This window comes from Ranitomeya variabilis, chromosome 7 (genome assembly GCF_051348905.1).
Source record: "Ranitomeya variabilis isolate aRanVar5 chromosome 7, aRanVar5.hap1, whole genome shotgun sequence".
NCBI classification, from domain to species: Eukaryota; Metazoa; Chordata; class Amphibia; order Anura; family Dendrobatidae; genus Ranitomeya; species Ranitomeya variabilis.
This window is the reverse complement of record NC_135238.1, coordinates 22,490,019-22,516,640: the sequence shown is the minus strand read 5'-3', so window position 1 is coordinate 22,516,640 and position 26,622 is coordinate 22,490,019. Positions and strand designations below refer to the sequence as shown.

Below are 26,622 nucleotides of genomic sequence, written 5' to 3'. Positions count from 1 at the left end.
CTTCACTTTGTCTGCTGCAGTCAGATTTCCCTATGACAACCCTTCCGTCTCTCTAATATGTACTGGACTTACCATTATTGCCTTGGATGTCCTAACAGGCTAACCTCACCTGTCAATGGTCGGCTTCCTCACTTTGCTGCAGTCAGATTTCCCTATGACAACCTTCCATCTCTACATCATATACTAGAATGATTGCTGCCACATATTTCCGTACTGTTCAGCCCACCTGTCAATGTTATGGTCCCACTCTAGAATATGTGCTAGAATGATCATTACTCCGGATTCCCTGACCGGTCACACCACCTGTCACTTTTCTGGTGTTTCACTTTGTTTTCTGCAGTCTCATTTCCCTATGACAACCCTTCTGTCTTCCAGTTAGTTAGGATTCACTGATACTGCCGAGAGGTCTTGACTGTTCCTGCCACCGACAATCTGGATTGTTGAAGTCCCCATATTGACGGCAGCACGTTCACGATTTACACGGTGAGATGTGCTGCAAAAACCATATTCAGGCCACATAAAAGATGCAATCAGCTGATCACTACCATAGTTCCACTGGCCAATGATCATGGATTATCACTCTTACAAAAGCCTTTTAGCCTTAATGTATCATCAGACAATTATTTATATCTATATATATTTTTTAAATTTTTTTTAGTTTTCTTAAAAAATGTTGGTATTCTTTTATTCATAGCACAATCCATATTTAAAAAAAAAAAAAAAAAAAAAAAGGAATCTTGCAATCTTCACACTGACCACTAGGGGTAATTGTAGACTCATACTTCCTGTTCTTTACAGTAGACTTTTCGCTTAGGCTACTTTCACACTAGCGTTAACTGCATTACGTCTCAAAACGTCTTTTTTCAGAAAAAACGCATCCAGCAAAAGTTTTTGCTGGATGCGTTTTTTCCCCATAGACTTGTATTGGCGACGTATTGCGACGGATTGGCATACGTCGTGTCCGTTTTACGACGGATGCGTCGAAATTTGGCCACACGTCGTCGGCAAAAAACGTTGCTTGTAACGTTTTTTGTCTCCGCCTAAAAAACGTGTCGCGACGCATCCTGTGGCATACGTCGTTGGCTACAATGGAAGCCTATGAGCGACGGATGCGTCGGGACACGTCGTACGACGCAATGCAGCGCTGCAATACGTTTTTTTGCACTGAGCATGCTCAGAAGCTGGATTTTGTTGCCAATTGGCCAGACACCCCCAAATCTATATAAACCTGGCCTGGGCCTTCAACCCCACATATGCCAGCAAGACCCAGAGAGAAGACTGCCAGCCACAAGACCCCAGCCAGCCACGTATTTAAGTGCCACGTATATAAGTGCCATGTATATAAGTGCCACGTATTTCAGTGCCACGTACTATAAATACTATAACTACGTGGTTATACGTGGCACTTATATACATGGCACTTATATACGTGGCACTTATATACGTGGCACTTATATACGTGGCACTTATATACGTGGCACTGAAATACGTGGCACTGAAATACGTGGCACTCATATACGTGGCACTTATATACGTGGCACTTATATACGTGGCACTTAAATACGTGACACTTAAATACGTGGCACTGAAATACGTGGCACTGAAATACGTGGCACTGAAATACGTGGCACTATGACTGTCAGAAAATGTTCATTAAACGGTTAGGGGTGAGGTTAGGGGTAGGGTTAGGGTTTGGATCCCTTTATCATCATCCGTAGTTCATTAATCGGATGTATCCAGAGTCGTCTCCGTCTCCGTTGCTGCAGAAGCATCCTACGTTTTTCCGCTGCCGCCTCCTTCTCCCGCACTATGATATCCAGGCGATTCGTCTCAAAGATAATGTCGGTAACCAAACTAGTAATGCTCACAAGAACACCTTCCATCGCTGCCGCAAAACTAAAACCCTCAAAGATGGGCTGTAAAAACAGTAACTATATAGTTTTCCATATTTTCCAGTAGCCAATCAAATTTGGGAGCCTCCCTTTTAAAAACGGATCAGTCGTAAAAACGGATGCAACGGATGGTAAAAACGGATGCAACGTATGCAACGCATCCAGTATTTTCGACGGAAACGTTTAACGGATTTGCGACGGATCCGTCGAAATGCTGTATGCGTTGCATACGTTTTTCACTTTTTTGACGCATCCGTTTTTTCGGCAAAAAAACGGATTTGCGACGTAATGCAGTTAACGCTAGTGTGAAAGTAGCCTTACCAGGGGCAAAAATGTAAATATTTCCTATATAATCTTCACCACTACAGTGACTCTGCCCCGTGTAGTAGATGGACAGACATTATGGGCAACACTCATTCGGATAAGAAAAAGTTAAAGCTTCCGTTCGGAAATACAGAAATAATAAAATTCGGAACCCAAAAATAGAAGCTCCTCCAATTAGCGGCTGGATTCATGGTTTCCTAGGCGCCTCGCTCCTGCACCCAGTGCCTCGCCGGCCTCTGAAAGCCTCTTATTTTTATCCCATCATTAGATTTCGGGCAACAGTTGTGCGTTTTCCTGAATCTCCCTGAGGCGAAGCAGCTCCTGTCAGCAATTACACGGTCTATATAAAGACTGCCATCACTACCGTAACCGTACACAGAACCAGCGCTGTACAATCAGCCGGCTCCATTCATTTCACCAGCAAATTGTGACTTAAAGGGATTGTCCGGAAAATCGAAATTGATGTTCTAAACTTTTTAGAATAAAATACTGTTTTCATCTTTTTAATCCTCATACATCTGTCAGTTTTCTTTGGGAAGCTACACAACCTCAAACTCTGGTTTCTTGTAGTATATCCACTTGGAAGCTCCGCCCCCTCCTCCTGCCAGATACATAGGACTGCCCACTACACACTGTAGAATAGGCGGGGCTTATTTTAAATAGTCACTGCTCTTTAACAAACCTTTGCAATCTGCTTCTTTCTCCACTTATGAACCACTTTTATCCCCCCATACCAGAAGAACATGGCAGAGGTCATGTTAGAGGTGATTTAGGATTATTATTAGTATTTTTTAAATCACTTTTTCGGTTGTTAGGACTTTTTTTTTATTCCAGCGCCTCTAAAGTACTGTAGTTTTCCAGGCTTAGTACATCACTGGTCTTAGATTGCCAAGGGCCCCAAGATGGATACTTACAATGATCGAAGCCGAAACAGCACTATCTAGTGGTTGTTACCAGGTACTGCAACTAAGGTTCTATTCATTTCCATAGGAACTGAGCCGCAGTACCTGAGATCGGCCACTACACAGTGCACGACGCTGTGCCCTTTTGGCATTACTGTGTGCATAGAGGTGAGTTCTACAACAGACCTTCCCTTAAAGGGGTTGTCCACCTATGTCGACAATATTTATTATTATACAAAGAATTTTGCAATTCAGTTCAATTAAAAATGTTAACAGACTTTTTGATTCACTGCCCATTCAACTTTGATGTGGTCTGTGTTCATAAATCAGCAGAGAGGAAAAAACAGAAAAAAGTCAGAGAGAGCTCACTGACAGATTCTCTGTTAACTCGTTGCGCAGCCATCAACACGGAGGCTGTAGAAGGCAAAAGTGCAAAATTTTCAATGAAATCAAATTACAGAAATGTATTTTAGCCCAAAATCTTAGTAAAAAATAAACTTTTAATAGAAAAATTACACAAAAGAAAGAAAGACTATGAAAAAAAAATAGAGTAAGGGTCCAAGTATAAAAATGCATAAAAAAGCAAAAGTAATCTAAGCAAGTCATCCATCCTACCTGGATATTGTCGAACGAGGTCTTATTGGTGATATCATACAGCAGGAGCAGAGCTGTGGAGACAAAGGGGGAGATAAGCGTTTCATGGACGTGTGGACGCCGGGCCGCTAATCTCATTTAGCCCTGAGCTGTTTTGCCTCAATGAATTAGCAAAAGTTTCCAGTTTGATATGAAACACAAGACGGCTCTAAATATAGAACTGAAAAAAGGAAAAAGAAAAACAAAGAAAACACAAAATCGCACAGGGCGGACTCGGCCGACAAGAAACACTTGGTAAAAATCAGAAAAAAATGCATGTAATTCACATTTGGTTAATTCTTCCTCTCTCCAACTTGGTTTTACCTTGACACCAGGGTAGCCGGTAGTCCCCTTCTCGTTACTCAACTCACTTATCAAAAAACTTTACCAGGAACCTAATTAGAACGCTCTCATTTTCTTCTTAAATTGACTGTGAAACTGCAGCTCCATCTCCCTCCTTCCCCTCTTTCCTTTTCTTCTATTGATTGTTTCACCCTAGTTTTTTTTTGAGCCGCTGTAGTGGATATAAAAAGTTCTACTAATCCCTATAAAAAAATAGAACACTCATTTTCTTTTCTAAAGGACTTATTGAAAAACTGCAGCTACATCTCCCTCCTCCCCCTCTTTCCATTTTTTCCTATTGATCGTTTCACACTAGTTATTTTTTAGCTTACTACAGTGGATATAAAAAGTTCTACACACCCGTCTTTAAAAAAAATAGAACACTTTCATTTTCTTTTCTAATGGACTTATTGAGAAACTGCAGCTGCATCTCCCTCCTCACCCTCTTATTTTTTTTTATTGATGGTTTCACACTAGATACATTTTTTGAGCTGCAGTGGATATAAAAAGTCTACACACCCATGTTAAAAATGCTAAATTTTTGTCATTATAGAAAAAACATTCTACCAAGAAGAATCATTTCAGGACGTTTTGCACTTCTAATCTCGCTCATAATCTGTACAAATCCATTGAAAAATAAGATTAAATCGTTTTAGGAAAAAAAAAGGAAAACAAAGAACTAAAATAATGTGGTTGCATAAATCTGCACACCCTTAAACTAATACTTTGTTGAAGTCCCTGTTGAATTTATGACAACATTCAGTTTTTTTGGGTAGGAGTCTATCAGCATGGCACATCTAGAATTGGCAATCCTTGACCATTCTTCCTGGGAGTAGCATCATCTCCTGTATACAGCTTCCACCATACTTCACTGTGGGTATGGTGGCCTTTTGGTGATGGGTAGTGTTGGCTTTACACCAAATGTACCTTTTAGAGCTATGGTAAAAAAGTTCAATCTTGTTCTCATCAGACCATAACACATTTTCCCACATGCTTTTGGTATTTTGGTTTTGGTTTGGCAGAACCCTTCTGGGCTTGGATGTTTTTTTTTGTAAGAAAAGACTTCCATCTTCTGCCAACCTACCCCACAAGCCACACATACGAGACTGGAGATTGTTGTCACATGCAGGACACAACTAGTACTTGCCAGAAATTCCTGCTAATGTCACTGTTATGTCAAATTGATGCTACTTCTTGATGACGTCTTCACGGTGCTCCATTGCTTATCTACATCCTTGAAAACACTTTTGTGCCCTACTCCTGACTGATAACGTTTAACAATGAGATCCCTTTGCTGTGTTGTCAGCTGTTTAAGGACCACTAATTTTGCTGTAAAGTGCCACTAAGAAAATGTCACAATACTGGGAACCTTATCGATCAAGGGGTAGGTTTAGTTTGCCATAAGGTAGGCAGGGCTCATTTTGTCCTGTTTGTTTGTTGTTGTTTTTTTACAGGACTGTGGCAAGTTTCTAAGCTTGTCCAATGTCATGTACTCACCGTGGGCATCTCTGTAATAGGCATGAGTGACACTTCTGAATCTCTCCTGTCCGGCAGTGTCCCAGATCTTTAACAAAAACCAAAAAAACGATAATATATTCACGTGGAGTGAAAAATGAAAAAAGAAAAAAATCATACTGATTGCATTAAAGAACATAAAAGGTTTGAGTACATTAAAGAAACGCCACGTCCTTACCTGCAGCTTGACTTTCACACCATCCACATTCAGCACTTTGTTCTGAAAGACAAGATAAAAGCATCATTATCAGGATTTTCATACAAACTGCGGAAGAAAATCTCTTGCTGTGGAAATGATAAGCTGTTTTTCTGCAAAGATTTTCAACAAATTGCATAGTATTTCCTATAGCGTGTGAATACGGCACAACATGGCGCATGTATGTGATTTCTATGTATATGGCCATATGAAAATGTGGGGATTTATGTGGGGTCCTGAGCAAAACGCAAAATACCTCTACCTCATAAAACAATAATTTACCTATTTACCCATTTCTTATATCTGAATACTGCCACACAATAGTAAATACTTCCATACAAAGCCCATATGATACTGCTATACAGTACAATGCCCTAGTAATACCGCCAAACAATGCCTATGCAATACCTTCACACAGTATCCAAATAATACTACTTAATAGTGCCCAGATAATACTGCCATATAAAACTAAATTATACTTCCATAACATTTCCAAACAATACTGCTGAGTACCCATGTAATACCGTCAGCAATGCCTATAAAACACCTTCATTCAGTAGCCAAATGATACTACCTAATAGTGCTTGCTTAGATAATACTGCCATAGAAATACCTCTATTCAGTACCTAAGTAATACCTCCACACAATGCCTATGCAATACCTTCATACAGTATTCAAATAATACTATCATATAGTGCTTACGGTAAATAATATTGCCACAAGATGCTAAATGAGATTGCAATGCAATGCCCCCACAAAACTACTATTCAGTACCCAATACCTATGCAATACATTCACACATTATCCAAATAATACTGCCATATAGTGCCCAAATAATACTATGGTATATTTTCCACACAATGGTGCCATTCAGCGTCTAAATAAATCCTGCTACAAAAATGTCTGAACAGTATTTCCAAAAAATGCCCACATAATACTTCCATCATTGCCCTTATAAATACTGCTGTACAATACCTAAACAATACCTTCATATTGTATCCAAATAATACTACCATATAATATCCACATACGGTAATACTGTCAAATATTTTCTATACAATAGTGCCATTTACTGTCGCAAAAATACTGCTACAGAATGCCTAAATAGCATTTCTAGAAAATGCGCACATAGCACTGCCACTCATTGCCAAAATAATACCATCATACAATGTCTTAGCAATATCTCAATATCCACATACTACTATCCTACACTGCTCTCAGGACATAATACTGCGGCATATTTGTCCTATAATAGTGCTATTCACTGCAACTACATAATACTGCTATAGAATGCTTGAATAATATTTCTAAAAAATGACCACATAATACCGCCATTCACTGCACAAGCAATACCTCCGCACAGTTCATGTCCAATGATCCCTATAAGGGTTAAGCTATTCTCATGCATCGCTCGCAGGCTCGGTGTTTGCGCATTCTCCTGGCGGCGCAGCATTTCTACGGTTTATTCGCGGTAATTGCAGGGGCGGAACATCACACTCAACCTCGCAGAATAAACACAATATACCAGCCTGAGAGGTGATTACGCTAATTCCCAAGTAAGTCTGGGGCGTCTGTAAGTTGGATTGCTAATTTTCCAATTAGCCTTAATACGCACCTCGTTAGCTGTGACCTTAGCTCGGAAGTCTCTCATTCCCAGACAGTAACGAACCGCAGACGAGGAAGGAGCCAACAATCTGCAAGGGACAACAGTGCGGACCGAAGGCGGAAATACCGGCAGGAACCCGGGCCCAGACAGTGCATCCATGTGTCTCCTACAATGCCGTCACGTGTCCTTTATAAACAGTGCCAGATCCCAACCCCATTATAAGAGCAGACACACACCCCATTATAAGAGCAGCCACACACCCCATTATAAGAGCAGACATATACCCCATTATAAGAGCAGCCACACACCCCATTATAAGAGCAGCCACATACCCCATTATAAGAGCAGACACACACCCCATTATAAGAGCAGCCACACATCCCATTATAAGAGCAGCCACATACCCCATTATAAGAGCAGCCACATACCCCATTATAAGAGCAGCTGCATACCCCATTATAAGAGCAGCCACATACCCCATTATAAGAGCAGACACACACCCCATTATAAGAGCAGCCACATACCCCATTATAAGAGCAGCCACATACCCCATTATAAGAGCAGCCACACACCCCATTATAAGAGCAGCCACATACCCCATTATAAGAGCAGCCACACACCCCATTATAAGAGCAGCCACACACCCCATTATAAGAGCAGCCACATACCCCATTATAAGAGCAGCCACACACCCCATTATAAGAGCAGCCACACACCACATTATAAGAGCAGCCACACACCCCATTATAAGAGCAGCCACACACCCCATTATAAGAGCAGCCACACACCACATTATAAGAGCAGCCACATACCCCATTATAAGAGCAGCCACATAGTTCATTATCAGTGGAGCCATGTACCCTATTATCAGTGCAGCCATGCACCCTATTATCAGTGGAGCCATGTACCCTATTATCAGTGCAGCCATGTACCTTATCAGTGCAGCCATGTACCCTATTATCAGTGCAGCCATGTACCCTATTATCAGTGCAGCCATGTACCCTATTATCAGTGCAGCCATGTACCCTATTATCAGTGCAGCCATGTACCCTATTATCAGGGCCATACACACCCTGTTATCAGTGCAGCCATGTACCCTATTATGAGTGCAGCCATGTACCCTATTATCAGTGCAGCCATGTACCCTATTATCAGTGCAGCCATGTACCCTATTATCAGTGCAGCCATGTACCCTATTATCAGTGCAGCCATGTACCCTATTATCAGGGCCATACACACTCTATTATCAGTGCAGCCATGTACCCTATTATCAGTGGAGCCATGTACCCTATTATCAGTGCAGCCATGTACCCTATTATCAGTGCAGCCATGTACCCTATTATCAGTGCAGCCATGTACCCTATTATCAGTGCAGCCATGTACCCTATTATCAGTGCAGCCATGTACCCTATTATCAGTGCAGCCATGTACCCTATTATCAGTGCAGCCATGTACCCTATTATCAGTGCAGCCATGTACCCTATTATCAGTGCAGCCATGTACCCTATTATGAGTGCAGCCATGTACCCTATTATGAGTGCAGCCATGTACCCTATTATCAGTGCAGCCATGTACCCTATTATCAGGGCCATACACACCCTGTTATCAGTGCAGCCATGTACCCTATTATGAGTGCAGCCATGCACCCTATTATGAGTGCAGCCATGTACCCTATTATGAGTGCAGCCATGTACCCTATTATGAGTGCAGCCATGTACCCTATTATCAGTGCAGCCATGTACCCTATTATCAGGGCCATACACACCCTGTTATCAGTGCAGCCATGTACCCTATTATGAGTGCAGCCATGCACCCTATTATGAGTGCAGCCATGTACCCTATTATGAGTGCAGCCATGTACCCTATTATGAGTGCAGCCATGTACCCTATTATCAGTGCAGCCATGTACCCTATTATCAGTGCAGCAATATACTCTATTATCAGTGGAGCCATGCACCCTATTATCAGTGCAGCCATGTACCCTATTATCAGTGCAGCCATGTACCCTATTATCAGGGCCATACACACCCTGTTATCAGTGCAGCCATGTACCCTATTATGAGTGCAGCCATGTACCCTATTATGAGTGCAGCCATGTACCCTATTATGAGTGCAGCCATGTACCCTATTATGAGTGCAGCCATGTACCCTATTATGAGTGCAGCCATGTACCCTATTATCAGTGCAGCCATGTACCCTATTATCAGTGCAGCCATGTACCCTATTATGAGTGCAGCCATGTATCCTATTATCAGTCCAGCCATGTACCCTATTATCAGTGCAGCCATGTACCCTATTATCAGTGCAGCAATATACTCTATTATCAGTGGAGCCATGCACCCTATTATCAGTGCAGCCATGTACCCTATTATCAGTGCAGCCATGTACCCTATTATCAGTGCAGCCATGTACCCTATTATCAGTGCAGCCATGTACCCTATTATCAGTGCAGCCATGTACCCTATTATCAGTGCAGCCATGTACCCTATTATCAGTGCAGCTATGTACCCTATTATCAGTGCCATACACACCCTATTATCAGTGCAGCCATGTACCCTATTATCAGGGCCATACACACCCTGTTATCAGAGCAGCCATGTACCCTATTATGAGTGCAGCCATGTACCCTATTATGAGTGCAGCCATGTACCCTATTATGAGTGCAGCCATGTACCCTATTATGAGTGCAGCCATGTACCCTATTATCAGTGCAGCCATGTACCCTATTATCAGTGCAGCCATGTACCCTATTATCAGTGCAGCCATGTACCCTATTATCAGTGCAGCCATGTACCCTATTATCAGTGCAGCCATGTACCCTATTATCAGTGCAGCTATGTACCCTATTATCAGTGCCATACACACCCTATTATCAGTGCAGCCATGTACCCTATTATCAGGGCCATACACACCCTGTTATCAGAGCAGCCATGTACCCTATTATGAGTGCAGCCATGTACCCTATTATGAGTGCAGCCATGTACCCTATTATGAGTGCAGCCATGTACCCTATTATCAGTGCAGCCATGTACCCTATTATGAGTGCAGCCATGTACCCTATTATCAGTGCAGCCATGTACCCTATTATCAGTGCAGCCATGTACCCTATTATCAGTGCAGTAATACACCCTATTATCAGTGCAGCCATGTACCCTATTATCAGTGCAGCCACGTACCCTATTATGAGTGCAGCCACGTACCCTATTATCAGTGCAGCCACGTACCCTATTATCAGTGCAGCCACGTACCCTATTATCAGTGCAGCCATGTACCCTATTATCAGTGCAGCCATGTACCCTATTATCAGTGCAGCCATGTACCCTATTATCAGTGCAGCCATGTACCCTATTATCAGTGCAGTAATACACCCTATTATCAGTGCAGCCATGTACCCTATTATCAGTGCAGCCATGTACCCTATTATGAGTGCAGCCATGTACCCTATTATGAGTGCAGCCATGTACCCTATTATGAGTGCAGCCACGTACCCTATTATGAGTGCAGCCACGTACCCTATTATCAGTGCAGCCATGTACCCTATTATGAGTGCAGCCATGTACCCTATTATCAGTGCAGCCATGTACCCTATTATCAGTGCAGCCATGTACCCTATTATCAGTGCAGCCATGTACCCTATTATCAGTGCAGCCATGTACCCTATTATCAGTGCAGCCATGTACCCTATTATCAGTGCAGCCATGTACCCTATTATCAGTGCAGCCATGTACCCTATTATCAGTGCAGCCATGTACCCTATTATCAGTGGAGCCATGTACCCTATTATGAGTGCAGCCATGTACCCTATTATCAGTGCAGCCATGTACCCTATTATCAGTGCAGCTATGTACCCTATTATCAGTGCCATACACACCCTATTATCAGTGCAGCCATGTACCCTATTATCAGGGCCATACACACCCTGTTATCAGAGCAGCCATGTACCCTATTATGAGTGCAGCCATGTACCCTATTATGAGTGCAGCCATGTACCCTATTATGAGTGCAGCCATGTACCCTATTATCAGTGCAGCCATGTACCCTATTATGAGTGCAGCCATGTACCCTATTATCAGTGCAGCCATGTACCCTATTATCAGTGCAGCCATGTACCCTATTATCAGTGCAGTAATACACCCTATTATCAGTGCAGCCATGTACCCTATTATCAGTGCAGCCATGTACCCTATTATCAGTGCAGCCATGTACCCTATTATCAGTGCAGCTATGTACCCTATTATCAGTGCCATACACACCCTATTATCAGTGCAGCCATGTACCCTATTATCAGGGCCATACACACCCTGTTATCAGAGCAGCCATGTACCCTATTATGAGTGCAGCCATGTACCCTATTATGAGTGCAGCCATGTACCCTATTATGAGTGCAGCCATGTACCCTATTATCAGTGCAGCCATGTACCCTATTATGAGTGCAGCCATGTACCCTATTATCAGTGCAGCCATGTACCCTATTATCAGTGCAGCCATGTACCCTATTATCAGTGCAGTAATACACCCTATTATCAGTGCAGCCATGTACCCTATTATCAGTGCAGCCACGTACCCTATTATGAGTGCAGCCACGTACCCTATTATCAGTGCAGCCACGTACCCTATTATCAGTGCAGCCACGTACCCTATTATCAGTGCAGCCATGTACCCTATTATCAGTGCAGCCATGTACCCTATTATCAGTGCAGCCATGTACCCTATTATCAGTGCAGCCATGTACCCTATTATCAGTGCAGTAATACACCCTATTATCAGTGCAGCCATGTACCCTATTATCAGTGCAGCCATGTACCCTATTATGAGTGCAGCCATGTACCCTATTATGAGTGCAGCCATGTACCCTATTATGAGTGCAGCCACGTACCCTATTATGAGTGCAGCCACGTACCCTATTATCAGTGCAGCCATGTACCCTATTATGAGTGCAGCCATGTACCCTATTATCAGTGCAGCCATGTACCCTATTATCAGTGCAGCCATGTACCCTATTATCAGTGCAGCCATGTACTCTATTATCAGTGCAGCCATGTACCCTATTATCAGTGCAGCCATGTACCCTATTATCAGTGCAGCCATGTACCCTATTATCAGTGCAGCCATGTACTCTATTATCAGTGCAGCCATGTACCCTATTATCAGTGCAGCCATGTACCCTATTATCAGTGCAGCCATGTACCCTATTATCAGTGCAGCCATGTACCCTATTATCAGTGCAGCCATGTACCCTATTATCAGTGCAGTAACACACCCTATTATCAGTGCAGCCATGTAGCCTATTATGAGTGCAGCCATGTACCCTATTATCAGTGCAGCCATGTACCCTATTATCAGTGCAGCCATGTACCCTATTATGAGTGCAGCCATGTACCCTATTATGAGTGCAGCCATGTACCCTATTATGAGTGCAGCCATGTACCCTATTATCAGTGCAGCCATGTACCCTATTATCAGTGCAGCCATGTACCCTATTATCAGTGCAGCCATGTACCCTGTTATCAGTGCAGCCATGTACCCTGTTATCAGTGCAGCCATGTACCCTATTATCAGTGCAGCCATGTACCCTATTATCAGTGCAGCCATGTACCCTATTATCAGGGCCATACACACCCTGTTATCAGTGCAGCCATGTACCCTATTATCAGTGCAGCCATGCACCCTATTATCAGTGCAGCCATGTACCCTATTATCAGTGCAGCCATGTACCCTATTATCAGTGCAGCCATGTACCCTATTATCAGTGCAGCCATGTACCCTATTATCAGTGCAGCCATGTACCCTATTATCAGGGCCATACACACCCTGTTATCAGTGCAGCCATGTACCCTATTATCAGTGCAGCCATGCACCCTATTATCAGTGCAGCCATGTACCCTATTATCAGTGCAGCCATGTACCCTATTATCAGTGCAGCCATGTACCCTATTATCAGTGCAGCCATGTACCTTGTTATCAGTGCAGCCATGTACCCTATTATCAGTGCAGCCATGTACCCTATTATCAGTGCAGCCATGTACCCTATTATCAGTGCAGCCATGTACCCTATTATCAGGGCCATACACACCCTGTTATCAGTGCAGCCATGTACCCTATTATCAGTGCAGCCATGCACCCTATTATCAGTGCAGCCATGTACCCTATTATCAGTGCAGCCATGTACCCTATTATCAGTGCAGCCATGCACCCTATTATCAGTGCAGCCATGTACCCTATTATCAGTGCAGCCATGTACCCTATTATCAGTGCAGCCATGTACCCTATTATCAGTGCAGCCATGTACCCTATTATCAGTGCAGCCATGTACCCTATTATCAGTGCAGCCATGTACTCTATTATCAGTGCAGCCATGTACCCTATTATCAGTGCAGCCATGTACCCTATTATCAGTGCAGCCATGTACCCTATTATCAGTGCAGCCATGTACTCTATTATCAGTGCAGCCATGTACCCTATTATCAGTGCAGCCATGTACCCTATTATCAGTGCAGCCATGTACCCTATTATCAGTGCAGCCATGTACCCTATTATCAGTGCAGCCATGTACCCTATTATCAGTGCAGCCATGTACCCTATTATCAGTGCAGCCATGTACCCTATTATCAGTGCAGCCATGTACCCTATTATGAGTGCAGCCATGTACCCTATTATCAGTGCAGCCATGTACCCTATTATCAGTGCAGCCATGTACCCTATTATCAGTGCAGCCATGTACCCTATTATGAGTGCAGCCATGTACCCTATTATCAGTGCAGCCATGTACCCTATTATCAGTGCAGCCATGTACCCTATTATCAGTGCAGCCATGCACCCTATTATCAGTGCAGCCATGTACCCTATTATCAGTGCAGCCATGTACCCTATTATCAGTGCAGTAACACACCCTATTATCAGTGCAGCCATGCACCCTATTATCAGTGCAGCCATGTACCCTATTATCAGTGCAGCCATGTACCCTATTATGAGTGCAGCCATGTACCCTATTATCAGTGCAGCCATGTACCCTATTATCAGTGCAGCCATGTACCCTATTATCAGTGCAGCCATGTACCCTATTATCAGTGCAGCCATGTACCCTATTATCAGGGCCATACACACCCTGTTATCAGTGCAGCCATGTACCCTATTATCAGTGCAGTAACACACCCTATTATCAGTGCAGCCATGTACCCTATTATCAGTGCAGCCATGCACCCTATTATCAGTGCAGCCATGTACCCTATTATCAGTGCAGCCATGTACCCTATTATCAGTGCAGTAACACACCCTATTATCAGTGCAGCCATGCACCCTATTATCAGTGCAGCCATGTACCCTATTATCAGTGCAGCCATGTACCCTATTATGAGTGCAGCCATGTACCCTATTATCAGTGCAGCCATGTACCCTATTATCAGTGCAGCCATGTACCCTATTATCAGTGCAGCCATGTACCCTATTATCAGTGCAGCCATGTACCCTATTATCAGGGCCATACACACCCTGTTATCAGTGCAGCCATGTACCCTATTATCAGGGCCATACACACCCTGTTATCAGTGCAGCCATGTACCCTATTATCAGTGCAGCCATGCACCCTATTATCAGTGCAGCCATGTACCCTATTATCAGTGCAGCCATGTACCCTATTATCAGTGCAGCCATGTACCCTATTATCAGGGCCATACACACCCTATTATCAGTGCAGCCATGTACCCTGTTATCAGTGCAGCCATGTATTCTATTATCAGTGCAGCCATGTACCCTATTATCAGTGCAGTAACACACCCTATTATCAGTGCAGCCATGTACCCTATTATCAGTGCAGCCATGTACCCTATTATCAGTGCAGCCATGTACCCTATTATCAGTGCAGCCATGTACCCTATTATCAGTGCAGCCATGTACCCTATTATCAGTGCAGCCATGTACCCTATTATCAGTGCAGCCATGTACTCTATTATCAGTGCAGCCATGTACCCTATTATCAGTGCAGTAACACACCCTATTATCAGTGCAGCCATGCACCCTATTATCAGTGCAGCAATATACCCTATTATCAGTGGAGCCATGTACCCTATTATGAGTGCAGCCATGTACCCTATTATCAGTGCAGCCATGTACCCTATTATCAGTGCAGCCATGTACCCTATTATCAGTGCAGCCATGTACCCTATTATCAGTGCAGCCATGTACCCTATTATCAGTGCAGCCATGTACCCTATTATCAGTGCAGCCATGTACCCTATTATCAGTGCAGCCATGTACCCTATTATCAGTGCAGCCATGTACCCTATTATCAGTGCAGCCATGTACCCTATTATGAGTGCAGCCATGTACCCTATTATCAGTGCAGCCATGTACCCTATTATCAGTGCAGCCATGTACCCTATTATCAGTGCAGCCATGTACCCTATTATCAGTGCAGCCATGCACCCTATTATCAGTGCAGCCATGTACCCTATTATCAGTGGAGCCATGTATCCTATTATCAGTGCAGCCATGTACCCTATTATCAGTGCAGCCATGTACCCTATTATCAGTGCAGCCATGCACCCTATTATCAGTGCAGCCATGTACCCTATTATCAGTGCAGCCATGTACCCTATTATCAGTGCAGCCATGTACCCTATTATCAGTGCAGCCATGTACCCTATTATCAGTGCAGCCATGCACCCTATTATCAGTGCAGCCATGTACCCTATTATCAGTGCAGCCATGTACCCTATTATCAGTGCAGCCATGCACCCTATTATCAGTGCAGCCATGTACCCTATTATCAGTGCAGCCATGTACCCTATTATCAGTGCAGCCATGTACCCTATTATCAGTGCAGCCATGTACCCTATTATCAGTGCAGCCATGTACCCTATTATCAGTGGAGCCATGTATCCTATTATCAGTGCAGCCATGTACCCTATTATCAGTGCAGCCATGTACCCTATTATCAGTGCAGCCATGCACCCTATTATCAGTGCAGCCATGTACCCTATTATCAGTGCAGCCATGTACCCTATTATCAGTGCAGCCATGTACCCTATTATCAGTGCAGCCATGTACCCTATTATCAGTGGAGCCATGTATCCTATTATCAGTGCAGCCATGTACCCTATTATCAGTGCAGCCATGTACCCTATTATCAGTGCAGCCATGCACCCTATTATCAGTGCAGCCATGTACCCTATTATCAGTGCAGCCATGTACCCTATTATCAGTGCAGCCATGTACCCTATTATCAGTGCAGCCATGTACCCTATTATCAGTGCAGCCATGTACCCTATTATCAGTGCAGCCATGCACCCTATTATCAGTGCAGCCATGTACCCTATTATCAGTGCAGCCATGTACCCTATTATCAGTGCAGCCATGTACCCTATTATCAGTGCAGCCATGTACCCTATTATCAGTGCAGCCATGTACCCTATTATCAGGGCCATACACACCCTGTTATCAGTGCAGCCATGTACCCTATTATCAGTGCAGCCATGTACCCTATTATCAGTGCAGCCATGTACCCTATTATCAGTGCAGCCATGTACCCTATTATCAGTGCAGCCATGTACCCTATTATCAGTGCAGCCATGTACCCTATTATCAGTGCAGCCATGTACCCTATTATCAGTGCAGCCATGTACCCTATTATCAGTGCAGCCATGTATCCTATTATCAGTGCAGCCATGTACCCTATTATCAGTGCAGCCATGCACCCTATTATCAGTGCAGCCATGTACCCTATTATCAGTGCAGCCATGTACCCTATTATCAGTGCAGCCATGTACCCTATTATCAGTGCAGCCATGTACCCTATTATCAGTGCAGCCATGTACCCTGTTATCAGTGCAGCCATGTACCCTATTATCAGTGCAGCCTTGTACCCTATTATCAGTGCAGCCTTGTACCCTATTATCAGTGCAGCCATGTACCCTATTATCAGTGCAGCCATGTACCCTATTATCAGTGGAGCGACAGACCTCATTATCAGCGCAGTCACAGAGAAATAACATTTCCTAATATTTAACAGAAATCTGTCTTTTTATCCAAGGTTCAATCTTATGATCTAATGCTATAGAATAAGCGGCTATTTCTCTTAGGGGGCTCCAATACCCCAGAATTGTGCTTTCGGTCCACACTTTCCTTGATCACAGCTGTTCCAGGCATAAAAAGGAAGTACATACTGCAATCTGCAGCATTTTGCCTCATTTGTCATGTCCTGGGAAAGGCTGCACTCAGCAAAAGTTAAGAGGCCCAGATCCTATTATCTAAGCCCGGCCAATTGTCAGCCACTGAGCTGCCATAGGACTGAAACCATGACTCTTAAAGGGAAACATAACAGAAAGTGAAGAGCACTAGAGTCCAAACATAACTTGCTTGTTAAACTTTATGGCTGTCTGGGGACAAGATTGTAAAGACTCGCTGTAAAGACTTCAATATCACAATTTCTGAGTCTTCTGCCCTTGTAAGTTCCATCTGTTCCATCTGTTCAAGCGCTGTGCCTCCACGCTTATGTGCAACCATCAGGGATGAGTATCTCTGCGAAGTCAAAGTAATCATGGAATAATCTACAAATAATCCGACTGAATGTGGGGGTCAATGGTATCTTTCAGGCAATGTGATTCCTTCCTAGAGAGGAAGGTCCCAGAGGTGAGATGTCCTGTGGATAGGTCATTATTATTTTAGGTGGGAATACCCATTTGAACTCCTGTTTTAAAGCAAACCTGCAGGATGACTTTTTCCAAAAACTAGCGGAATGGCTGTGTGGGTCATTGTACAAGAAGAAAAACGACACCTTTCTTGTAGGAATCCGATTTGTCAGTGCTGAGAAATCGAGCTTTGAAACCACATGCAGATGATCCTGGAAGTGTAATGGGGGCGTCATCCTTCTTCGTTTGACACGCCCCCATTGCACTTCCTGGCTAATTTGGATATGGCTTCACAGCTCGATTTCTCAGCACTGACACATCAGATCACTACAAGAAAGGTGTCATTTTTCTTGTTGCGCTAGGATCTACACAACCATATAGCTAGTTTTAGGAATAAAATCATCCCGATTGCACAAGAGCGCCACACCTCTCCACTGGTTGAGTCTGGTATCGCAGTTCTGGGTGATAGAAGTCAATGAGATTTGGTATAAGTGTTTTTTTATGGAGTCAGAGTTTCACGTATCAAGGCATCGCATTGATATTGGCGTTGAGTAGTCAATCTTCTTCTCCACATGGTTCTCAGGAGTGTAATTTTCTTAGAATAGTTCAGTAAAGCTCAGAGCCCCCTGGAAATCTGCACTGTAGCTGGGGGGTAAAGTGGCAAGCAATCATGGCTTCCGAGCCGGTAGGATGCCGTGCATTAAGTTGGATAAATGAAGGGAGGCCGAGTAGCAAGAATCAGCACGAGACACAAAATGAGAGCGAAAAAGCAGTGAGACGACTAAATCCGGTTGATCTGTTTATCAGCTAAACCATTATTATGGATTAAGCTGCCGGGAAAACACAAGAGCTGCACTCCGAAATGGCAGTCGTATAGCTATCAATCAGCCGGTAAAAGGCTACGTTCGAGCAGTCGTCTGTCAATTACGGATCAGGGTAATCACAGGCTGGAAACCTCTCCATCTATTAATGGACGGCTACTCCTCGGGGAGCGAGGACAGGACCGAGCTTTCATGGGAACTTATTACTGAAGCACAAGCCGCTGCTATATGGAGGGACTGTTCCAAAGGTCCAGCGATGGAATCTACGCCCGGGACGTCCTGGTGCTCGCCTTCTGCTTCTCCAGCCGTGACCCTTCTGTTTCCGCATGGTGGCATCTAGCCACATGGACCACCAGATCCAGAAGATAATGCTAAGTCCTGGGAACCCAACATCAGCACCTGGTGATAAAAAGGTTTCCTCTCCAGATTTGGGGACCAGTTTATTGCTGTTTCAACTTACCAGTATATCTGAAAGGACTTTACCCTTTTGCCTTCTCAATTTACTACTGTATAGGTCTTGGTACGACGAGAAAAATGATACCTGTTTTGTAGTAATCCGATGATCCAGGGCTGAGATATCAAGCTTTGAAGCCACATGCAAATTAGCCTGAAAGTGCACTGTGGGCGTATGAATTGAAGAGTCATTTGGCACGCCCCTATACCCTTTCAGCCTAATTTGCATGTGGCTTCAAAGCTCAATATCTCAGTCCTGGCACGTCGGATTACTACAAAAGAGGTGTCATTTTTCTCGTTATACCACGACCTATATAGCTGTAACACTAGTTATTAATTTCAGTAGTAAAATTATCCTGACACTGGATCGGCATGTATTTTTTTTCTCCTTGTAAAAAAAGAAATGTCAGGAATTTCTATGTTTTTCATTTGGTTTGTGGAAATCTTTTTGAGTCCTAAGGAGAAAGAAAAATAGTAAAAAAAAAATCATAAAAAAAAAAAAAAAAAGAGTTGGTGCCAGAAAAAGTAAAAAACAAAAAACCAAAAACCATAATGAAAACCTTGCAAAAATAAAAGAAAGGCGACCTTGGCTGTTTACAAGTTCCAAATTTCCTCCAACCTGGTGGGTGTTTCGCCGATTCCTGGGTGTTTTGCCGATTCCTGGGTGTTTTGCCGATTCCTGTGTTTCGCCGATTACTGGGCGTTTCGCTGATTCCTGTGTGTTTTGCTGATTCCTGCGTGTTTCGCCGATTACTGGGCGTTTCACCGATTCCTGTGTGTTTTGCAGATTCCTGTGTGTTTCGCCGATTCCTGGGCGTTTTGTCGATTCCTGGGTGTTTCGTTGATTACTGGGTGTTTTGCCGATTCCTGGGTGTTTTGCCGATTCCTGGGTGTTTCATTGATTACTGGGTGTTTTGCCGATTCCTGTGTGTTTCGCCGATTACTCGGCGTTTCACCGATTCCTGTGTGTTTTGCCGATTCCTGGGCGTTTTGCCGATTCCTGGGCGTTTCGCCGATTACTGGGCGTTTCACCGATTCCTGTGTGTTTTGCCGATTCCTGGGTGTTTTGCCGATTCCTGGGCGTTTTGCCGATTCCTGGGTGTTTCATTGATTACTGGGTGTTTCGCCGATTCCTGGGCGTTTTGCCGATTCCTGGGCGTTTTGCCGATTCCTGGGTGTTTTGCCGATTCCTGGGTGTTTTGCCGATTCCTGGGCGTTTCACCGATTCCTGTGTGTTTTGCCGATTCCTGGGTGTTTTGCCGATTCCTGGGTGTTTTGACGATTCCTGGGTGTTTTGACGATTCCTGGGTGTTTTGACGATTCCTGGGTGTTTTGCCGATTCCTGGGTGTTTTGACGATTCCTGGGTGTTTTGCCGATTTCCGTTCATATTCATCAGACGTGCTGGTTCTCCACATGATGAGCAGTGCTGCAGTAAAAGTTCAGCGCCATTGTCAAATACTTGTCGCGTTGTTGTGCCCGGTGACAGACGGCATTTGTTTTCGTGATAGGCTTACATGAAAAGCCGTGGAGAGACACGACTGGGCCTGAGGCCAGGGAGCGATCCCGGCCAATATCACTGTACAAATCACTCAGCCTAAACGATGGTATTCATTACGGACGCCTCGTCCTCCATCATGCCACGTGCCCGGAGCCCAGACCCCTCCAAACGGGGTCAGCAACAAGACCGCCGGCTCATCCTCATCCAAGACTTATAGTCGTTGCTGCTCCACCACTCCGGAGAAAGAGTGTCAATATAATTGCATATTATTAAAGGAACAGCGCCACCCTTCCTCATGGATCTGGCATATTCTCAAAAGGGTTACCCCTTTCTTCTTTTTTTTAGTCTTCCAACTTTACAGGACTATTCCGCTATTAATCAATAAGCTGATCACAAAGTGTCCTCCTTGCTGGCAGTGAGTGTTCTATTTCCCTGCAGCTCCTCCGCAGGTGAAATGAAGTATTACACCCACCCAATATTCAGATGAATGGCATGCCTGTGTTGGTTCATTATAACCATTCTGGCCAAATTATGAATAAGGGACCCCCCCATTATGAAAAAATGTTTTTCTAAACTGGACTATAGTAGGAAGCCTGTAACTGGCCCACATATGGCAGCAATATTTCAAGGAAATGTTTCCCTATAATGGAGTGTTTGCTATTTGAGCAGTTTTCTATGATATTCTACAATTTCTAGGTAATATCTACAGGCCCCACTCCTGCTATCTTCTCTACCTCCGTCCAGCAGCGCAGTGGTTAATGTAAGCTACGAGCCAGAAGGCGCTGGCAGAGAGCCGTATCTGCGGAGGAACATAAGAAAGTGTCTCGTTAACTGGATTTATCCATTGAGTCCTCCATGGCGGCATTAATCGTCTGGGATGCCATATTTATACCCCTAGTAGCTAACGACTTAATGAAGCCGGATTTGCATATGTTCATAATTTAGTGTCCAACTCTGAGCACCCAAGGTATTGGAGTCAGCGGAGGCTTCTGACATATCGGTAATTGTTTAAAATGTGCCATTTAAAGGCAATGTCCAGCTCTGTATACACTTTGCAAATAGTTTCAATAAAAAAAAAAAATACAATTTTGTGTTCTTTTAATTAGGCAGGTACTGAGCATGTGCGACCACTGCTCCATCACTGTATACAGGAGTGGTGGTCGCACATGCTCAGTACCACTCCATTCCCACAGGGGACTTTGGATTCCCCCCATACCCAGAATCAGTTGGAATCTCAGCAGCTGAACCTCAAAAAATTATAGATTTATCATCTATCCTGAAGAGGGGCGAAGATTGTTGGTTATAGGACAATCCCTTTAAAAGGGTTTGTCCAACTTTTTTTGGGGGGGGCTAAAATGGGGACTGAAAATAATTTTTGCTTTTTGGGTTTCATTAAAATTGGATTTTTTTATAGCTTCTGATTGTACTACCAATTTCTGGTTGCAGAATGAGCAAACTGAGAATCTATCAGTGAACTCGCTATGGCAGTGTAAATTGTTAACTCGTCTATTTTTCTGAGCTCCTCTCAGACCACATCAAAATTGATCCGGCAGGGAAATAAAAATCTTGTAAGAAGTCAAAAGATGTAGAATTTTTTAATAAAATTCTATTGTAAAAATTTATACAAGATACCTTTATGTTGTGTTACTTGCAGAATCCGAATACAGAAAATCGCGCCAAAAAAAAGGTAAAGATAAAAACCCCACTCCTGTAAATAGACGGAATCTGATGAGCTGCTCTGACAGCAAATGCCCCCATGATAACACTGACACGTCAGGACACAGGAAGTGTGATCATGGGGACAGAAAGGTGACCTGTTATTTCGTGGATGAAAGAATATATTGAAAATGATAAAATGCCGTCCGGGAGTTTTCCACTAATGAGCTTGGCCATAAATATCCATATAATAAAGGTACGGCAGCAGCTCCTTCCCTTATTACTTCATCTATGCCCCAGAGGCCCCTCTGATAACTCTGCTGGTAAATTGTTTATCCGCATGCAGGTGATTTGTTCTCGCAGCGACGTCTTCTCCCCCAGGGAAAATAAATAATTCACAGGCAAACAATATTATACAAGTCACATTCCCCATCATCAGGCGCTGATATAACTAGTATCATACAGATACCGCACCGCCATCGGGAGCTGAGCGGCTGCCGCCGACTATCCTCACCCTGCACTCATTTGTCTCTCGTAATCTTCCAGAACCGGGCGCAATATTGCGGAAAATTTCATCAAGTGTCTATTAAACTTTCACATCCTCAATACTTTCAAGAGCTCTGTTTACTGTCAATGAATGGAAACATTCACGAGGCTGAAAACCTGCCCCAGAGGGTCCAAAGCCTCTACAGTGGGTCACCAAGACCCCAGAACTAGGTCCAGACCAGACATTATCCATTGTAGATTTGGCTGTGAATTTTCTTCCACTCCACAGCAAAATTCACATGTGTTTTATGCAAATTTTGGCGTGGATTTCACCCTGACTGAAAGTGGCAAAAACTGCGCCTTTTCCATTTTTCCTTTTTTTTTCCAGGAAAAAGATAGAAAGAGATCTCCTACGGTTAGGACTAGAGTTAGGGCTAGGACGTAGGATAGGGTTAGGGGGCTAGGAATTGGGTTAGGATTAATGGTAGGAATAGGACAAGGGTTATTACTCAGTTTATGGTTAGAAGTAGGGGTAAGGATAGGGTCAGGACTAGGGTTAGGGCTATGATTAATGTTAGGACTAAAGCTAGTGATAGGGCTAGGGTTAAGGCTAGGACTAGGGATAGGAATGGGGTAACATTAAGATTAGGACTATGGTATTAGTTTATGGTTAGAAGTGTAGGGGTAACGATAGGACAAATATAGGGTTTTTGCTGTGATTAAGGGTAGGATTAGGGTTAGTGCTAGGACTAAGAATATGGTTAGGACTAAGGTTAGGGCTAGAAATAGGGATAAGATCAAGGTTAGGAATAGGACTTGGACTATTACTCAATTTACAGTTAGAAGTTGGGGTAGGTATAAGAAAGGTTAGGGATAGAATAAGGGTTAGGGCTATGATTTAAGGTAGGACTAGGGTAAATGCTAGGACTATGAATAGGGCTAGGGCTAGGACTAGGGTTAAGATTAAAGTTAGGAATAGGAATAGGATTATTACTCAGTCTATGGCTAGAAGTGGGGGTAGGGATAAGATAAAGGTTAGGGTTAGGACAAGGGTTAGGGCTATGATTAAGGGTAGGACTAAAATTAGTGTTAGGATTAAGAATAGGGTTAGGAATAGGGTTAAGATTAAAGTTAGGAATAGGACTAGGATTATTACTCAGTTTACGGCTAGAAGTGGGGGTAGGGATAAGATAAAGGTTAGGGTTAGGACAAGGGTTAGGGCTATGATTAAGGGTAGGACTAAAGTTAGTGTTAGGATTAAGAATAGGGTTAGGAATAGGGTTAAGATTAAAGTTAGGAATAGGACTAGGATTATTACTCAGTTTACGGCTAGAAGTGGGGGTAGGGATAAGATAAAGGTTAGGGTTAGGACAAGGGTTAGGGCTATGATTAAGGGTAGGACTAAAGTTAGTGTTAGGATTAAGAATAGGGTTAGGAATAGGGTTAAGATTAAAGTTAGGAATAGGACTAGGATTATTACTCAGTTTACGGCTAGAAGTGGGGGTAGGGATAAGATAAAGGTTAGGACAAGGGTTAGGGCTATGATTAAGCATAAGAATATGTTTAGGGCTAGGTTTCGGATAGGACAGGGTTTGGACTCTGGTCAATTTTAGAAGTAGGGTTAAGGTTAGGACAAAGTTTAGGGTTAAGATTAGGTTTACAGTAAAAAAAAAGTGACAAGAAAACACGAAAATGTAATAAAACAAAGTCCAACAAAATACAACCATGCATAACTTCTTTTTTATTTTAAGTTGGATTTTGGGGTCAAAGCTCAAACAATAATCACAGGAGTATCTTCTTAACCTACAATACAGGAGCTAGGGAAGATTACAGGGATCAAAACTGGACTGATGGAAGAGACTCAGAAAATGTGAACTCTCCATGGACCAGGGGGCGTAAAACTCGCCTTGCCTCAGGCGCGGACATCCCATGCTACGCCACAGTTCCATTAGACAATAAATAAACTTCTTTGTTTATAAAATAGGACATCCCCTTTAGAAAGGGTTTGCTTTCTTCCCCTCCTCGAACGAAGCTAAAGTCGTGTTTTTTTTTTTGTTGTTTTTTTTTTTACAAAAGTACAATTTGGCCAAAGTGTGCGAATGCAGCCTCCATTTTGCTAGATTTGGGAACATCTGTGCAGCTCAGAGGAGCAGTCCCTTCATCAGCAGAAACAACTTTCACTGACCACTGATACAATCTGCAGTTCTATGTACTAAACCCGTAGTCACCAGAGAGTAATTCGAGGGGCGTATGTGTCACACTATAACATGCACCCCAGATTTCAACAACAGAAAATGGGAAAACATATTCCTTGTCAGTGTAAAGAAGGGCAAGGGTCAATATCTCTAAATTTAATGCATCAAGGTAGAATACGGAGGTAATAGATCTATTGTTAGTGTTTCTCTGCAGCACATATATTATACACATATAGTGTTAGCGCACACATTAGGTACACTCTCTGCAGCAAACACATAGACAACATGGCTGCACGCACAGTACATGCATAGTCAGCTTTGCTGTACATACTTACACACAGCTCTGCTACATACACACAGAGCTTTGCTACATACACACAGAGCTTTGCTACATACACACACAGCTTTGCTACATACACACAGAGCTTTGCTACATACACACACACAGCTTTCTTACATACAGACAGCATTCTTACATACACACAGCATTCTTATATACATATACAGTTCTGTTGCATACACACAGTTATCCTAAATACAAGCACAGCTCTGCTACATGCATACACAACATTGTGTATATATATATATATCAGAGCTGTGTGTATGTAGCAAACAAAAAACTCTGTTGCATACACACACCGCTCTGTAACATACATAGCACTGCTACATACACAAAAAGCTGTCTTACATACACACAGTTCTGCTACATACAGTTTACCTACATACACAGCTCTGCTACAAGCATGCAGCTTTCTTAAATACCCACACAGCTCTGCTACATAAACACACAACTCTGCTACATACTCAGCTCTGCTATATACACACACAACTCTGCTACATACTCAGCTCTGCTACGTACAAACACAGATTTCCTACATACACACACATCTCTGCTACATACACATGCAGTTGCATTATATACACTGAAACACAGAGCTCTGCTACATACACACAATTTTTCTTCATACACCGACAACTCAAGATTTTTTTCTTGGTAAAAAGTATGTCTCATAGTCCAAAACAATGCTGTAATAAGCAAATTCTACAAGTGACCATACAATACCACTGTGACATCACCGGGGTGGAGCAAATTTTCAACAAATTGTATCTTGTCCCATCACCTTCGTGACAAAGTAATAATTGTGCTGCCTTCTGTGTTATAATGTATCGCTCTAATAATTCCGTTATTACTCATCCCTGACACGGGGTCGAGATGAAGAATTAGATGGAAATAAGATCACACGCCTCTTCATTTATATGTAAATGATGAAATGTTCCAGAGAACAATTTCTAAGCATCTCCCTTAATGGCGCTTAAAAAAAACAACAACAAAAATGGAAATTGCAGTTGCAATTTGGATTTCCTACCATAATTTAGGTGTGCAGACGGCTGTGAAACACGACAAGAGAAAATTATTAAAATATAATTAAAGGGAATTTATCACCAGAAAATGACCTACTGCTTAAATCAGTTTTTT

At 43.1% G+C, this 26,622-nt stretch overlaps 1 protein-coding gene across 2 annotated transcripts in view; it reads right to left on the bottom strand.

Annotated features, from left to right (window-relative positions):
• Positions 1–26,622, bottom strand: part of RAB26 (RAB26, member RAS oncogene family) — a 184,899-nt gene that overhangs the window by 27,923 nt on the left and 130,354 nt on the right. The window contains exons 1-4 of one of the 2 annotated variants that reach the window (XM_077274471.1): positions 7,420–7,598; positions 5,787–5,828; positions 5,591–5,657; positions 3,734–3,786 (exon numbers count right to left, since the gene is read on the bottom strand). In XM_077274471.1, the coding sequence (XP_077130586.1) occupies positions 3,734–3,786; positions 5,591–5,657; positions 5,787–5,828; positions 7,420–7,569 (312 nt within the window). In that variant the 5' untranslated portion in view covers positions 7,570–7,598. Of the gene's footprint in view, positions 1–3,733; positions 3,787–5,590; positions 5,658–5,786; positions 5,829–7,419; positions 7,599–26,622 lie in introns of those variants that run through there. The other variant, XM_077274469.1, reaches the window with a different exon arrangement.